Source organism: Aulostomus chinensis, chromosome 10 (genome assembly GCF_037954235.1).
Source record: "Aulostomus chinensis isolate RoL2024-O1b breed Wild chromosome 10, RoL_Achi_v1.0, whole genome shotgun sequence".
NCBI classification, from domain to species: Eukaryota; Metazoa; Chordata; class Actinopteri; order Syngnathiformes; family Aulostomidae; genus Aulostomus; species Aulostomus chinensis.
This window is the reverse complement of record NC_141329.1, coordinates 27,588,252-27,604,961: the sequence shown is the minus strand read 5'-3', so window position 1 is coordinate 27,604,961 and position 16,710 is coordinate 27,588,252. Positions and strand designations below refer to the sequence as shown.

At 46.0% G+C, this 16,710-nt stretch overlaps 2 protein-coding genes across 12 annotated transcripts in view; both read right to left on the bottom strand.

The window, feature by feature from the left end:
- gpr4 (G protein-coupled receptor 4) overlaps positions 1-5,668 on the bottom strand; it is a 44,864-nt gene extending 39,196 nt beyond the window's left edge. For 5 of the 8 annotated variants that reach the window (XM_086216803.1, XM_086216802.1, XM_086216800.1 and 2 more), the window contains exon 1: positions 5,546-5,668. The gene's annotated coding sequence lies outside the window, so the exon portion shown is untranslated. The remainder of the gene's footprint in view (positions 1-5,545) is intronic. The other 3 variants (XM_086216807.1, XM_086216804.1, XM_086216805.1) reach the window with 3 other exon arrangements.
- Positions 5,669-7,958: 2,290 nt separating this feature from the next.
- eml2 (EMAP like 2) overlaps positions 7,959-16,710 on the bottom strand; it is a 24,713-nt gene continuing 15,961 nt past the window's right edge. For 2 of the 4 annotated variants that reach the window (XM_086216793.1, XM_086216795.1), the window contains exons 5-22: positions 16,038-16,066; positions 15,822-15,951; positions 15,587-15,736; positions 14,736-14,805; positions 14,410-14,520; positions 14,198-14,293; positions 13,596-13,730; positions 12,991-13,090; positions 12,612-12,766; positions 12,361-12,486; positions 12,150-12,281; positions 11,667-11,734; positions 11,396-11,484; positions 11,204-11,301; positions 10,725-10,812; positions 10,470-10,565; positions 10,217-10,347; positions 7,959-9,987 (exon numbers count right to left, since the gene is read on the bottom strand). In XM_086216793.1, coding sequence (XP_086072919.1) covers positions 9,862-9,987; positions 10,217-10,347; positions 10,470-10,565; positions 10,725-10,812; positions 11,204-11,301; positions 11,396-11,484; positions 11,667-11,734; positions 12,150-12,281; positions 12,361-12,486; positions 12,612-12,766; positions 12,991-13,090; positions 13,596-13,730; positions 14,198-14,293; positions 14,410-14,520; positions 14,736-14,805; positions 15,587-15,736; positions 15,822-15,951; positions 16,038-16,066 — 1,930 coding nt within the window. In that variant the 3' untranslated portion in view covers positions 7,959-9,861. The remainder of the gene's footprint in view (positions 9,988-10,216; positions 10,348-10,469; positions 10,566-10,724; positions 10,813-11,203; positions 11,302-11,395; positions 11,485-11,666; positions 11,735-12,149; positions 12,282-12,360; positions 12,487-12,611; positions 12,767-12,990; positions 13,091-13,595; positions 13,731-14,197; positions 14,294-14,409; positions 14,521-14,735; positions 14,806-15,586; positions 15,737-15,821; positions 15,952-16,037; positions 16,067-16,710) is intronic. The other 2 variants (XM_086216794.1, XM_086216796.1) reach the window with 2 other exon arrangements.

The window sequence follows — 16,710 nt, the reverse complement described above, 5'->3', positions numbered from 1 at the left end:
AGAGAGATTCTTTAAAAGTTCATTGTAGTTTGCTGCAGCCAATAAAGATCAATAAAATAACGCATCAAATGACACCTTTAGTGGCACGGAGTTGAGCGTCACTCAGGATGTGAACGTTTCCCAAATCTCTCAAAAACGCTGCATGGATGGAAACAATCTTGTTAGCAGGCTACAAACTGGGAAAACGCAAGTTCAGGCATAACACACATTTATTTGGACAGAGAAATGTCTCCTCCAATCAAATCCTCTTCATCGAATACAACAAAACTCCATCTGTTTTTGTTCAGGAGTCACAGACCTCTAGTGGTCCTAGTAATTTTGACTCTTGGGGGAATTCAGTCGGCATTATTATAGAGCCATGAAGTCTACAGAGGGCCGAGGGCAGGGTGGATGTTCAAGACAACTAAAGTTGGACTTTGCTAAGAGAGACTGCATTCCTGCAACAGTTTGCTCTATGGACGTTCTCAGACCATTTTATCCTCCAGAGATTTGTCTCCGGTGTAAAAGGCAGTCACAGGTGAAGCCGGCATGTGAGTCGGGGCCCCTCCAGGTGCTGACGTGGTAATATTTACTTTGTTATTCATGTTGAACAACAGGTGGTGATTTCAACAGGCCAGCGAGGTATCAAGGTCATTAAACACTAATCAAATTTAAGATTCCAGCTCTACCACTAATTTACACAGGGCGTGTGCGCCCAAGGTTCCGGCTGTACCGCGGTCGCCAGAGCCAACTGTAGCTGTACTAATCACCGATTTGGTTTATGCCACAAGTTCCGTGGTGCAGGTCAGCTGCGTCCAAGAAGCAGCTCAGCATGCAACTCCACAAAAGAACACGCGGAGAGTCTGACGGACGGCGCATCATTCTGCACTGAGCTGGTCAAGCAAGCCAGAAGTCCCCACACGAACGGTAAAGTGAATTCCCTCAGATTTCAAAATAAAATGCCATGCGCAAAACTGCAAAAACAGACAGAGGACATATTATAGCCACAAACTCTACCTGCACGAGAACTAAGAGACAATGATAGAATCAACAGAACCCAAGCAAGTCAACCAAGCCGTGCGGGCAAAAAGATGAAGACGCACTGACGGTGGGTGCGATTGGTGTCGTAGCCTGAACGCAACACGGCCGCTTCAATTAATTGGCTATGAGCTTTTTTTCCTGCTCTAGATCACCACCAGCATCAGTCGACCTCTGGCCCGGTGCGTTTATGCTGGGAATGTGACCCAACCAAAAAGTGGCCCTCATAAGTCTGAGCCAGTCGGCTCAAGCAACCGGACTCTGGACGCAGCTAAAGTTGAAGCAAAAAGGCTGTTTTTCATAGCTCTAACACCCATTTTAGAAAGTACCCTACCACTGGTAACCAGCTCAGCTGAGGAACCCTTTTAGCTCCACCTCAGTGTCGTTACTTTCTCAGCACAATCGGGAAGTATTCGCTGAAAGATGATGAACTGACGCAGTACAGGTAACCTCCATTTTTAAAGAGCTGTGAAAGCAGCAGCAGCCGGTCTACACCGACAGGCAGCTGACTGACTGCACCGTCCCCACACAAACAAATAAAAAACCAGAGGGGGAGGGTGGTTCTCGATGGAGCTCCCTAGTGGCTGGTTCTTGTACCAAGTTCCTACAATTGCTTGATCAGAAAGTAGCTAAAGTGTATAAGAGGCATTCAGATTCATCGTAAAGTGATTATGCCAAGGGGGATTAACGAACAGACGCCTTCACTGACGTATGACATCATGTTGTGAGGAATATTTTTGCAGCTGAACTCCTCAACAGCACCTGTGTGCTTGCAGACTCATTTTCAGAACTGTTTTCGGGTTAGAAGCAGTGGGCGTGACCGCGCGTCCTGACCTCACAGCCAGTATGATGTGCACCTGAATCCATTTGTACAGCTGTACCTCTGATACTGTTTGTGTAACAGAAGGAGATTCTCAAGCTGGATTTTTCCCCTCTGCAGGAAAACCAGCAGACAAACCTGCTGTTATTGGGCAACGCCCCATACATCAACATGACGCTCACCGGGCCGGCGGCAGCAGCTCTGACACCCTGGAGCTCCGAAGAATAGACCGTTACAGCCAATCTGGGTTCTTGACCTTCTCCATGAACGCCTCCTCTTTATCTGTTATCACACTCTTTTTCAGTCCTCCCAGATGTATCCGTTTTCAGTCGACACTACTTGCTTTCTCCACCAAGACATTAACCTCAATCTTTCACCGCACAAACACAGCAGGCTGACTCGTGACAGTGGAGCTGCTGTTTGACATTAAGACGATGAAGTTCCTCCAGATTCCTCTCAGGCCGCTCAATTTCTCTTTGATTTCAAATGTTGCAAATATGAGGAGTAACAAAATAAAAAGGAGGTTTGTGAACCAGGAACGCCCCAGTCATCCACTCCTCACTGAGGGAGCTCGTCTACCTCGTCAGGCCTGATCCTGGATCAGTTACCTACAAAAAAAACAAAAAAGAAAAACAAAACAAACAAAAAAAACACTGGCAGCAGAGGGATTTGGCCTTCAAAATAGAAGCAGCAAGGCTTTGTAAAGTAAGTAAACAAAACAACTGGATACTTGCGGATGCGGACCACACACAAACCAAATAGTACTTCTTTGGAGATCAAGCAGTACCCTTGTATATCAGAAATACACAATTTTGAGTCCACTGAGTCGTTTAACTCTGTCTTGCTATAACACAAACATCACTTTTTATCCTAAACAGATGATGCAGGCGAGAGCTACGGAGGTCACGTCTCCACTGAGAACATCCAATATCATCTTCAACATCTGATTTTAGCTTTCATTTTTATTGTCAAGCGGTGCAAAAAGCACACGGCACATTTTGTTGTTGTTTGAAAGCTCCGGCGCAAGTGTTAGGAGAACGTGAAGAGTGTGAAGAGACATGATGTCACATGTTGATATGAACCGTTCCTGCCTCATCATTGACCTTTAAAGGACAAAATTAAGAATTCTTCAAACTCCGAGACATCAGGAAGCCAGAATGATCTAAAAATAGATCAAATATACAACATAAGATGGAGGGCCGGCGCCCATCACATGACAAGAGGCAGGGTAAAAATCATAAACTACACTCCTCACAGGTTCTCTTTGGAATAAAACAATTTGTAATCAAAATATATTCCAATAAAACATTGGTTTAATAATAACAGTTGTTAAGTCAGTTATTGAACAAGCAAGTCTGGCTCTGCAGTCCTACGCTCGCCTTCTATGGTCTTTGACGCCAACCCTTAGGTATCATCTCACTCTTCGGAGGAACTAGTGATCGCTCCACACTGCTGGACGCAACCACTTCGCTTGCTGGGAAAATCTGTTTTTCATGGCACGCAAAGAACAAAAACAAGGCCGTCCGCCAACTCCTCCAGCATCAGCACTCCCTCTGCACCGTCGCACCGGTCCTTCACATGCAAAGGCTGAAGGGGGACATTAATAGGAGCTGCACCCTTTATGGAGAACATAAAGAGACTTTGCTTCAGTTTACTTGGTTCTTACACCCAAAAATTAAAATTAATTAATAATCAGTGGAGTAAATAAGGTTCTGAGTTTGAATCTGATGGCGAGCTGGGCACTTCCTGGCAGGCCAAGGCGCTCAACACTGCACCAGCACATCCTAAGAAACACACTTCAGGCAAACGGCACACTGACAAATTCCGGAGGGTTCCACAGGAATGAAGGGACCTCCACACGCTGCATCAACACGTGTGGTAAGGAAGTCGTCACTGCCTTGTTTCTCTGACCAGGGAGTCCCAGCGTCCCACTTATATGCTGCTCACTATTGATGTAGCGTGACAAATGTGAAGCAGGTTCACACGGACAGTCGTCATGGCTCTGGCCAGCCACATGCCCAGTTTAACCGGCAACGCTCGGACTGGCTCTCTTAGTTTACGAACTGGTGTTACTAAAGCTCCACAAGTGTTAGTTTGTGTGTAGTTGTCGTCACAGTGGGAAACAGACCTAGCAGGGGCCCTTCACTGTGTCGATCCCAGGCTAATAAAGTGTGTGAAGCGCCTGGAGGTTAGACATTTTGTGGTCGGGACCCCAGACTGTCACAATCTTCCATCCTGGGCGATTCAATTACGTTATGAGATCAGAACAGCCTGTTGTTTGTTCTCATGACTCATCTCCCACCAGAAAAAGCTGCAGTGCTTTTGTCAAATATATTTCACTACTAAAAAAAGTTAAAATTATGGGAGATATTGTTTGAGCTTGTACCTGTGGTGTCGCCTCCTGCTGGCCGTCAGAAATAACACAGATTTGGCTTCAGTGTGCCGTTGTAGTCAGATCAATACAGCACTTTAAATGGTAAAATAACTAATTTTCTGATGGAGCTGCTTCATCTCCCCATTAGTCCAGTCCACTGAGTAGATTTATAGTAAACTTATTGTTGTTCTTTTGATTCCAGCCAAGGGAAAGTTAGTGTGTCAGCATGAATCATCATCCTGCTGTTCCAGTAAAGTAAACACCAAAAACGAAGCACGCTGCTCTCACTCAATGGAAGTCACTAAATCCCTGCCCACACTCCAAAGTGACTTGAATTACATCCACTCAGGCCTGAGCCAAGCTTAAGGACCCTTCTTTAGTATCAAATAAAGAAACAGTTTGTGTAAAAACACAGAAGAAGTCGAGCCACATTAGCATTTGACAAAGCGGGAGGTGTCGTCTCTGGCCTTCGCCCCCCCCCCCCCCCCCCACTGAAAATTAGAGCCAGAAGCAAACAAAACCCCCCAGTTATCAGATCACATGTGAGCTCACAAAGATGCGTTCAGTGTTTCCTGTCAAATCATGGTTATGCAAGAGTCCCTGCAAGAGAAAATGCCTCCAGAACCAACCAACCTTTATCTTAGACCTGGCCAAAAAATGTGGATAAATAATTTTAAAATTTTGGCACCTCATGACTTTCCTGATGTTATCACAATCAGAATCTCATTATTCTGATTGGTCCAACATCACCTGACTGCAGCATTTGGGAGAAAAAAAAAAATCAATCATGTGACAAATGAGGAATGAGCATTAAAGTTTCAACATAAAAAAAAACAAAGAAGCCAAAACACAAGCACCTTGATGCTTAAACTGATAAACAGACATAACCTGTTGTATCTATACATCAGCAGCAGTCATTTTTTGATTTAACGTTTCCGGTGTGTTTTTCAGCATAAAAGCTCACATGCACGTTTGTTTTCATTGGTCTTTAAAACCCCTGCCAGCCTGATTGGAGCACAGATTCCAGGTTTAGCATTTGGACACAAACAACAAGGAGGCACAGGCACCAAAATAAGCCACATTAAACCAGCCAATTTCCACACCAGTACTAACACACACACATGGCAAATGAAAACTGCATTTTAAATATAACTTGACAATCAAGTGAGAGGTGCCAATACCAACCGCAAACATAGCATACCTACAACATAGCAGCTAAGCTAACTACTAGCTAACTAGCCGTAAATTAGCTTCCAAGCTAGTTGACGGCGAAAAAGCTCAAGCAGCTAAACAGACAGACACAAAATTTAGCATAGCAGTAGAACACTTAGCACCTAGCTCACAGCCCGGCAAGACGGCAGCTTAAGTCCAGTAAATAGGCAGACTGACGCGGGGAAGAGGAAGCAGCAGGAAGTCCAGGTGGGCAGCGGCCATATTGCCTCGTTGAAGCCTTTCTCGGCCTGTGCGGAGTGAAACGAGATGGACGGTTTAAATACTTCCGCCTATATTCATACGCAGCTGTGATTGGTGGAGACAGAGCTGCGTCACAGCTAACGAGAACGTGCTCCTCTGCCTGAATTTACGCTTGACTCTGTGCAAACCCAATCTATTTTTATTACAAATGTATTTTAGTTTATAAGCTGTCTTCATTAAAATAATGCAAAATAAATTTCAAATTACTCGACAATCATAATAACAACAGTAAAAGTGTGACAATACTGTATCAGCATACAGAGTCAATTATGATCCGCCCTCTTGGCCTTGACTACTTTTCCTTTTCCAGCTTTAATTGTTCATTTCTATATACGAACAAATATTATGTTTATTAACATTATTGTTTTATTTGTTGTTTGTCTCTGTGTTCTTAATTTTTTATATATATTCTTAGATGGATGACGAGGAATTCATTTTGAATCAAACCTAGTTTTTTTTCTCGTTGATGAGTACATATATACGTATGTATGTATACATTAATGTTATATCTAGTTATGTATTGGTTCACATCAATCACAGGTCTCAAAATCAAATTATACATTTTATCATGACAGACTTTGTTATTCGAGCTACTGAATCAATATATCAAATCATGATGAAACGAGGGAAGTGTGTGTGTGTGTGTGTGTGTGTGTGTGTGTGTGTGTGTGTGTGTGTGTGTGTGTGTGTGTGTGTGTGCTGCTCAGGTAGAATAATTATAGAGTGGAGAGGAGTGGAACATTTATCTGTGTATGTGTAATTATGTTGTATGTTGACTCTGTAATTGTGCGTGACCCTGCACTTTAGCAACAGCACAACACAAACTACAATTACCCTTGAAATGCAGAAGCACTGTAATTACGTTTCCACCTTGGAAAAGAGTTTGTGACCCCCGGCGAGTGCCGCCGCCGCCACCGCCCCCTTCTCCGTGTCCTCCGTCTCACCCTTGTCCTACAGGTCCGTGTTTATTGTGTTAAACTTTAGGGTGTCATGTTCTTCCTTTGCACTGCAGTTTTTGTACATGTGATGTCCATGTTGTCATTACACGCTAAGCTTATAAAAACTACCCACACACGTATTGTTTATGTCTCACACCATACACTGATTGATCGCACTCCAAAAGTGGAGGGAAGTGGAAAAGCCAAACCTGTGGGAGCTGATATGAAATATAGTAAACACACTTAAAACTGAACACGTTTTAAAAATGAGACTTGTAACAACTTGTGTCGCTGCTGCTGCTATTTGAGGTCATACTGGTCTTCACCCAGTAACGCACGAGTTCCGTGAATGTTTAAACACTTTAAATCTCATTCACGTCAAATGGACGTGTGTGATTTTATTACTTTACGGGCTTAACATTCGTCCTGTGCCAACGTTTTAGGATCACTTTTGTCGTGACACCTCCAGAATTCCTTCCTGACGTTGGGTTTTCCGCCCGCCGTCAAGGATCCGTCGACCCTTGAACCACCTCACTGTCACCGGTGCTCATGTTTTTTGTTCCTCATGGGGGCTCAAGGTTCTCCCTCGACATCTAGCCGATCATCGTGACCTACGAGGTGTTGACAGGCAACACATCATCATGACCACAACACTAACATGACCCGACCCTGCTCACACTCCAGTGACACACACACACACACACTGAGTTTACTAGAGATGACGTGTGGTGGTTGTTCATCTCAGCGATGTGTCACAGTGACCTTTGACCACCAAAACCCTTTCAGCTCGTCCTTGAGTCCTCGTGAACACCTGAGTCGACTCTGAAAACAGAGAAACCCCTCAAGGCCTTCTAGAATCTCGACCTTTGACCCTCCCAAAGAATCTTTTCATCTCATCCTTCAGTCCCAGTGGCCATGATCTCCACCGGAGGAACACACACACACACACACGTCACTGTGGTCACTCTGAATCCTCCCTCCTCTCCAGATGACCTTGACCGACCCGATTATTTGTACAAGCAACTTTCACCAACAGAGACTCACCATGTTGACTGTCAATAGATTAAAAAGGGTGCAGAACCCCCCCCCCCCCAGCCCCCCATCCATCATCCTCAGTAACTCACTGTGTTAAACTCATCCCAAAGTTTCTGTGCTTTGTGACCCCATTCATTGTGTTCCTCCACCCAGATTCCCTGGTGTCATTCTTTTGTGGTATTATGAAGGAGTGTTGCACTGATGAAAACATGTGATGTAAAACATGGGAACGGCTCTTTAAGCCCGTCGTGTGGGAACAGAACAGCTCTCTTCCTCTCACTCAGCAGTAATTGGGTAAAAACTTTATTACCAAAACAGAAGAAGAAGGCAAAGCACAGCTCAAGCTCACTTCTACAGCACACGAATAACATCCATCATTGTTACAGTTAAATATTAAATTAACACAGCCACTCAGATATACTGCATCATATTCATATATATATAAATATATATATATATATATATATATATAGATTTATTTACTCGATAGACCTTTGCAACATTAACAGCATCTACAGGATGAGGGCAGCCTCGCTCATGCTCATTCTTTTGCACTGCAGCGCCATCTGGTGCCACTTCAGGACAGTTACAGCAGTGACATGATCGAATGCCGCCGCCCTGTAATGTCTACACTCTTCGAGCATTCTGTAATACTTTCAAGTTTTCTAAATCAGGCTGAGGGATGGAAACAAGGCAATGGGGTCAGAGTAAAGGGGATTACCACCTATTTTAGCGGACTTTGACCCAGTTGGCTCTTAAAACGCATCATGAGAAGATGATTGAATGTTTGTGTCTTGACAGGGTTCCAGTCAGGGATGTCTCAGTTTAGGACATTGATATTGACTCAAAAACTTTTTGGTAAATGTGCTTATTGTCCATCTTCCTCAGAGCCAGACAAGAGGACAGAGACCCTGGTCTTTTCCCTGTTAACACTTGGTTTTAAAAGCATCTTGGACAGCTGGATCAGGTGGACGGTGACCACTGGCTGACGTGGTGTGGGACACAACCTAACGTGTCCTGAAGTGTCTCTGAGAGGGACGCAGGAGGAGACTATGGCAGGACACAATGGTTGTTAGAGGGACAGTGCGTAAATATTTACCGGTCCTGACAGCATTTAGTTGTTTCGTAGCTCGCTCACACGACGCTCGTGGAGTTCGACAGGGACCTTTGACCTTGTAGTGGAGGCGGCGTTGGCTGAAATTAAATATGACCTCACGAGGTCAGCTGGCCTCATTCGGAGGGTTCTGCTGGACGCAGGTGTAAACGCCACTGTGTCTACCTGCCCACTTGAACACCCGACACGCATATCAAAACCGAGTCTGAGCTGACTGCTAGTTAGCTTCGCACAATGAATGGTAGTGGGTGGGAAGTGTTAGCATGCATCCGGCTCTGAGGAGGATGGAAATGAAGGGTTGGCGTTTCTTACTTCAGGTGTGTTTCACATCTCATTACAGTCCCGACGGATTCCTCGCCTGACTCGGTTCCAACTGTCGAGAAATGACAGGAACAGCAGGGGAAAAAAACAAAACAAAAACACCCTGAACTTTCAAACAGGATTCATTCACATTTTAACAACAAGTTTCCATGATTTTTCCACATTTCTCAAGGTAAATTTTAAGGTAAAAAACAAAAACATCTGATTTTCTGGTTTTATTTTTCATGAAATGTGTGGATATGCTATCTTTTCAAGGTTTTTCCTAACTGTACGAACCCTGCTTATCATTTGCTATCAAGCAGACTTGAAACGTTTTTGAAAATAGGTGGAATTCCCGTTAAAGGTCAAAATAAATACAGGCACAGTTAGTGCTGATGCTAAAATAACCCGCAGCAGCAGCAGCAGCAGCAGCAGCAGCAGCATTATCCAGCTGGGTCGGTGATGCAGTATTGAAGTTTTTGGTAGTTGTAGCATTCACTTCCTGTGTGGCGACAAGTGCTCTGATCTACATTCTATCAGAAACAAGAGGACACTAAATAATATTCCAGTTACTACAATGCTAGAACACTCATTTCATCCTGTGTGACATCGGTGGGTTGATCAAGTTGTGTAGGTGTTGTTATCATCATTATTATTGTTATTATATTCAAACTACAGCAGGCACAGAGGAGGTGCTGCCCCCTGTTGGGCGAAACAGTGAAGAGGTGACGGTTCTGGTGGGACGCTGCTCCCTCGTTGTGGGATCAGCGGTGTGGATGGCTGGCGTTACCTAGGCAGCCACCCACTGCAGGATGCTGGTGTCTTTCCCACCGGTGGAGATCAGGTGACTATCATCGTGCAGGAAGGCAACATTGGTCACGTGACTGCTGTGGCCACCGTACTCGTGGCTCTGGGCCTGTGGAAATCACCAGAGGAAGTTTGACACTGGATTTGAATGTTCTATTAATGCAAAAAAAAGCTAAAACAAAACAACAACTTTAAACTAAAATCATTGGGATTAGCAGTCAAAACTCAGGTCAGGCGGAAAAGCAAAATAACGGCATTACAAGACTGAAACGTTAAAAAATAAATAAAATCTGAGATTGAATTTTCTGTGCTAACAGTGAGTAAAGAAGGTGACTGACCCTCGGTTGACAGCAGGGGAAGGAGAACAAGTGCACTTTGCCAAAGTCATCAGCAGACGCCAGCAGGGATCCGTCATGTGACCTGCACACGGCGTTGATGTCTGTGCCATCGGCTCCATCTGGCCAGATTCCTGCGAGAAACAGCGAGAGGTGAATGGACAAAGCTGCTCCACTTTTCCATGTCTGATATCGATTCCACAGCCGAGCTGCTGATAGCGACAACACGCGCGTGACAGAGCAGAAGGGGCGTTACCGAAGGTGTTGAAGGCCAGGGTGCAGGTGGAGGTGGCCCATTCCAGGTTCCTCACGGCATCCATGTTGGTCACATGTTTACAACTGGATGCCTCCCCTGGAGAGAACCACGATTCAAATAAAGCTCTGAATGTTGTCGTGAAACAGTGAAGCAATGAGAGTGGGTTGTTTTTTGACCTTTCACCCCAATTCACAGGAGAGCTCAGCGCTACCTGGACACCTCTACGAATGCGTGTGAGGAGGGAGGAGAACTCACAGAAGAGGATCTCGTAGTCTCCTGAGTTGGTGACGAGGTATTGGCTGTCTGTGGACCAGTCCAAATGAGTGACAAAGCTGGAGTGGCCCTGAGGAAGAGGAGGGAGGAATTCACGTCAATCTGCATGTTTGTGTTTGTCAAAATAAAGAATACGGATTCCTCTCTTTGTCATTTTATAAAGAAAATGCTGTTCACTCTTAAGGGAATGCAAGAACCTTTCGGGGAGATACTCGTTAGCTCAGCTGAAATGGTAACTAGCGGTGACGAGAACGAATATCAAATACACTTGAAGCCGTCTGGTGGAGGTCTGGAGCTCCGTTATGCACCAGAGGAGAGAAGAATGATAGACAAGCAGTGCCTTTACCCCAAACTTTTTATGTTCTTTTCAAGCAAATGCCTCCTCCTTGTAAACAAAGCACAACGTGGCCTCTTTAAACATAGATTTGTGTGTCACACAGCCTATAAAGTTGTGTACTCACAGTGCATTTCCCAGCACGACTGTACTTGCGGCCATTCTCAGTGACGGCATAGATGTAAACAAAGTTGTCGTGGGAGGCGACAGCCAGGAAGTTACCGTCTTCGGGAGGAAAAGAGCTCAGTTAGCAGCGCCGCTGTCAGACAACGAGATCACATCAACTAAAATGTGCCTGGGACAGAGGCGCGCGGCTTACCTGGAGAGTACTTGATGTTAGAAATGATTTCGTTGCCGTCTGTGTGCATAGAAACCAGATCCCGGGTGTCGGTGTCCAGCACCAACCACCTGCAACACACACACACACACACACACACACACACACACACACACACACACACACGCTTGAGTCAGTAATAAGTAGGCGTGTCACACACATTCTGTCCACAGCCTCACATGGCAGCTGCTCTGAGAACCAAGTTGATGGTGAATGTTGTGTTTCATTTTCAGTGGACGGCCGAGAGGCTGACCTTCCAGAAAGAGTCCCCACAGCCAGAACAGCCCCACTGGGATGGAAGCCTGCAGACCTCCCTGGATCCTGGAGCGGCATACAGAGTTAATGGCTTCACTCAGAGGATGGATGTTATGAGGATGAGAGGTAATCAGCGTCTGCATCCTGGCACTGTCGGCTCAGTCTTTCATCAACGTAGCCTCAGGCTTTCTCAGCGTTCAAGATAATAGCACTTTGAATTAAACTGAATGCCAAACTAGCAAAAACAGCACTACAGGATGACAAGTTCGTCACGTCGGAGCCGTCTGTGTGCTGCGATTGGTGAATTATCTTGTGCACAGAACTGTGCAACAGGCGTCTGCTGGTTGCTGCTTCTGTACTTGCAGTAGAATTCAATTCAACACTGAGCTGTTTTTTGTTTTTTTTTTGTGGATCATATTTAACCTAAGGCTTCCTGATCACTTCCACAGAACCTGGGTCGACCCAGATCATGCTTTGTTACCTCGATGGTCTTGCTCCAGAGGGGCTGATGGGAGTTGGTGTCCCAGAGGTGAACCTGCTTATCCTGGGAGCAGGTGACAAACTGCTCCATGGAGGGATGGATGTCCAGACCCCACAGTTCATCTGTGTGACCCTGCAACACCACACACGTCTGATTCAAAGCGCCTGGCAGAGAACCGGCTCTGCCTGCTGCTCTTGTCTGTGTCTCTTACCTGTACGATAGGCGTTAACCTATCAGGGAAGGCCGCACTGATGATGGCATTCTTGGTGGTTCCTATGAAGAGTTCTCCTGGTTTACCTTCAGCCAGAGCCCGGACGGGGCCGAACGGCTCGCCCACCTGGACACACACACAGCACAGACACATCGTTGCGAGCGGGTTTGTTGCCCTGAGCCTCTTCAGGATCCTTCTCCTCTGATGTGACTGCTCCGGTCTTTAAGAGGAGTCACCTCAGTTGATCTCACCTCCATCTCAGCTTGTTTCCTGTAGTCGTGCCCCCACAGCACCACCCTGCGGTCCTTCCCTCCACCCGACACCATGGTCCCGTCCTTCAGGACACACACAGAGAAAATCCCTCCCTCGTGGGCCCCCGACACCACCTGACTGATGCGGTTTCCACCTGTTGAGAGGAACACGCAGAGGAGTTTACGGGGCTTTAGACATGTTAGAGAAACAAATGATGCCTTAAAAATGCTTCCTAGAGGATGAACTGCGATGAACGTTTAAGACTGAAAATGCAAAGAAAATTAAATCAAAAATAAATCCTGTGTTTTTACACTCATCTTACGAATACTTCTCTGTTGGGAGATTTCACCTCCACATGTCTGGAGTGAGAGGTTCTACCTTTGGCCCAGACGTAGATGTTTCCACTGGAGTCTCCCGTGATGGCGTCTCCATTCTCAGCGAAGGCCACACACAGCACGTACTTGGGCTTTTCATGTTTCTAGAACAACAAAAAGAAAGTGTCATTTTCAACCGGGCCATAAAATCCATACAGCAACATATGGCGATATTTTTCTTCAAGATACTGCGTCAATATTTCAGCCGCTAGTACTGCTACTGCGTGACTCAATCATGTTGTGACCATATTTGTTATGGCAGCCACGTCTGGTGCTCAGGATGTGTCCACAGCTCTACAGATATCTGTGGGATCAACCTGAATGGAAATTTGGAACCAAATAGTTTTGCCTCAGTTTTGTCTTCAGAGTTGTGATGTCACGTCCATGTCATTACATCACCAGCAGGCTGTATTTTCAGCTGTACTCTGAGGTACTCGTTCAAGTATGCAGAGTAGCGTAAAACATTACAACCTCTGTGACTGACACGTGAGGTCGTGAATCTTTTTCCGATGAAGGAGCAACGATTATCATCGCTGCACGGGTCTGAGGTGGACGGCCTGGTGGCAGCTGAATGAGACCTGGAAAAAGGAAGGTTCTGTGGTGCCAAACCTCAAACAGCCCCTGCTTCTTGGTGAGAGAGTTTCCCTCCATGTTCCAGAAGTTGATGTGGGACTTTCCACAGGTGACAATCAGGTTGGCGTCCATGGGGTGAAACACAGCCGCCAGCACGGAGTCGTTGGAGCACTGCAGAGGCAGGAGGGCATCGTGACAGGTTCATTTACCACTCTGAGGGGAACGCCGCCGTATCGTGAGGCGACTTGTAATCGGACAGGAGAAAAGTGTCGGCTAACACTGCAGAAGGTGCAGTGAGATGATGTCATAAAAGGAGCGCCAGCCAAAGGAACCACACAAACAAAAGGAAATCAAAAACAGAACATAATACGTATTGATGGAGAATAGAAACGGAGAGTTTTGAACGACTAATATTCCAGCTTTGAGCCCCAGGAGGAGTTATGGCTGCAGCCCCGACGACTCTCATGCATTTAATTCATCTCCATTTTATTCATTGCATTTTTTGCAATATTCAGAGCTTTCACTCGTTTCTTTTGGGCAAAAAAAAAAAAAAAAAAGTTCATGAGAAAAGCTGGATGGAAACACAGCTAATGTAACTAATGAGACAGTGGCATCAAGGAGGTCAGAGGTCAGAATACCTTAACCTCAGCCAGTTGCTTCTCCTTCTGCCAGTTCCAGACCGACAGGATGTGGTCGTTGGCGTCATCCACAGCGCAGAGGAAGGTTCCCCCGTTCTGGAGAGACGGTAAGAAGTTACACCTCCATTTTTTTTTCAACTCAAAGTCACAAAATCTTCCGGGAGATTTTTCCTAGACGTGACATCATCCATAGTGAATGTGAAGCAGCTCACCGACTTGGAGAAAGCAACACATGTGACGGCTCTGTCAAACACTCCCATCCCGATCACATGGAGGGTGTTGAGGCTGACCGAGTCCCAGACCCGAACGTGAGGAGCCAGCAGCTGAACAGAGAGGACCGGCACACATCAGACACAGCTACACCCTCGTCTGAGTCTACCACCAGAGGGAGGCGACACCAGTGAATCGATAGTGTCATCGAAACAAACAAAAAGGTTTCAATAAAAAGGATTTTGAAATATTTACAGATAAAAAAAACTAAAAAAACAGCCACATTTGATCTTACAATAGTCAGTGTTTTGTGGTGAGTTCATTGTACCTTTCCATCCTTGGAATTTCCCGCCACTTGGCCCGTTGCTATGGTGACCATGTCAGGATGTACACTCAGGCTAAGAGGAAGGAAGGAATATCAATAATTAGTGCGTTTTAATTGTTCCTGCGCAGAAAAACAAACGGCTTCAAAAAGGTTGGAAAGTTTTGTAGAAACGTCTAACAAACACCACAGGGGGACAGCAGTTGGAGGAAGGAGCCTCTTTTTTGCCCTCATTTATTTCGTCTAGCTGAGTACTTAGAGATAAAGTCCCAACCTGTAATACTTCAAGTACATTGGAGTTATTAAATCAATCCAACGTCTGTGTGTGGCAACTGAACAGCTCTGCATGAGGACAAAAATGTGCCTGCCATCTAAACGGACGTTATTCTTCACATAGATCAAGATCCGGACTGGTTAAATAGGTCTTGATGGGCCTCCAATCCCACCGGCTCGGGCCGCCCTCCTCAGAATTGCAGATGTTTTGTGGGTTTACAATGAACAACTGACATCAGACAAGCGTTGAAGCAGGAATATGAACTAATAACATGAGGACAGCAGCAGCTGAGAGGCTCTCCGTGGTAGGAGGAGGAGGAGGACACATGACGGACAAACACAGCTGAAGACGACGCACTACACAACAAGGACAATGAGACACGGAGGAAGAGTGAAGCGGTGCGCCGCCGTCATCAGTCTTCTCTTTAAACTACCACTTTCCTGTTGCACTGTCAACCTCATCTACATCTGAGAATCAGACAACAGCCTGATGGCAAATCCTGCATCATGAGGACGATGACGTGATCAGTGGGGAGGTTTCTCCTTCCCCTCCGTGAATCAAAGACTCGACGGCGTCTTCTCACCATTTGACGTCGTCGTTGTGGCCCAGGTAGTGTCTCTGCTGCTGCTCCTCAGTGTTGTACAGCACAACTACCGAGGCGTTGAAGTAGACGATCTCTCCGGTGGGCAGCAGGTAGAGGTTGGAGCGACAGTCACGGCCGCGGTAGCCATACCTGGTCAGCGCCGAGGTTAAGGAACAAGATGGGTGAGGACAGATGTCATCTTTCATTCTCTCCTCAGCAGCCATTTGAAGGATACACCCACTGCAGCTTAAGCTTGCGGTCAGGCAGCGCCACCTTGTGGTCCAGGCTGTAGCTCTCCCTCTGCGCGTCAGGGATGTGCATGGTGATGGGACGACCTCGGAGGAACATCCTCACATAGCCGTCCTCTGGGGGGGGGGGGTTAGTAGTAGATTACAGTGTGGTTTGAAAATGCATTCACAGAACAGAGGAGCAGTGGGATGAAAACTCTTACCAGCGTTGAACGTGCTTTCTTTAGATCTGCTGAAATATAAAAAAGAAAGATGAATGAAGGTTTTCCTCTGACGCGGGATCCGTTTCTACCAATCAGTGAAAACGACTCAAAGAGAAAATGTGTTTCAAACAATAAACAGCAACAGTCATCATGAAGCCATTATTAAATCAAAGGCCTTGGCATGTCTTTGCTCTCCTAATAAGAGCAGTGTGGTTTACTACAGTCCTACTAGGTGTCCACACGAGGGCGCTCAGACTGATTAGCAGCTAAAATATCAGCCATGTATGCAGTAATAGGAAAGTTACTTTAAAACTAAAAACCATCCAGTCAGCCAGTTTGTCAAAAAGCATAATTACGCCTGTCGATCAAAACCTGCAGCTGCCTCGTCAGTCTGAATCAGCTGTTAGCAAGTTCGCTGCTGACCAAGCGACCCCACCTGTCAACCGATCGCCTCGTCAGAACCGGGAGCGTCTGGGAGGATGCTGGACTCCCCTGAGGGGTTTTGACGGCAGCACAAGCAGAAGAGGCGACGCTGTGCTGTGACTGCGGTTGCTTCCTAACACGCTCGTCCTGTAATTCAGCGTTTAATTCTGTAGTAACTGCGTTTTAGCTGCAAAGTCTGTTGGTTTTGTGAAGCTCCCACCAGGAATAACGGCGTCTGCTGAACTGCTCT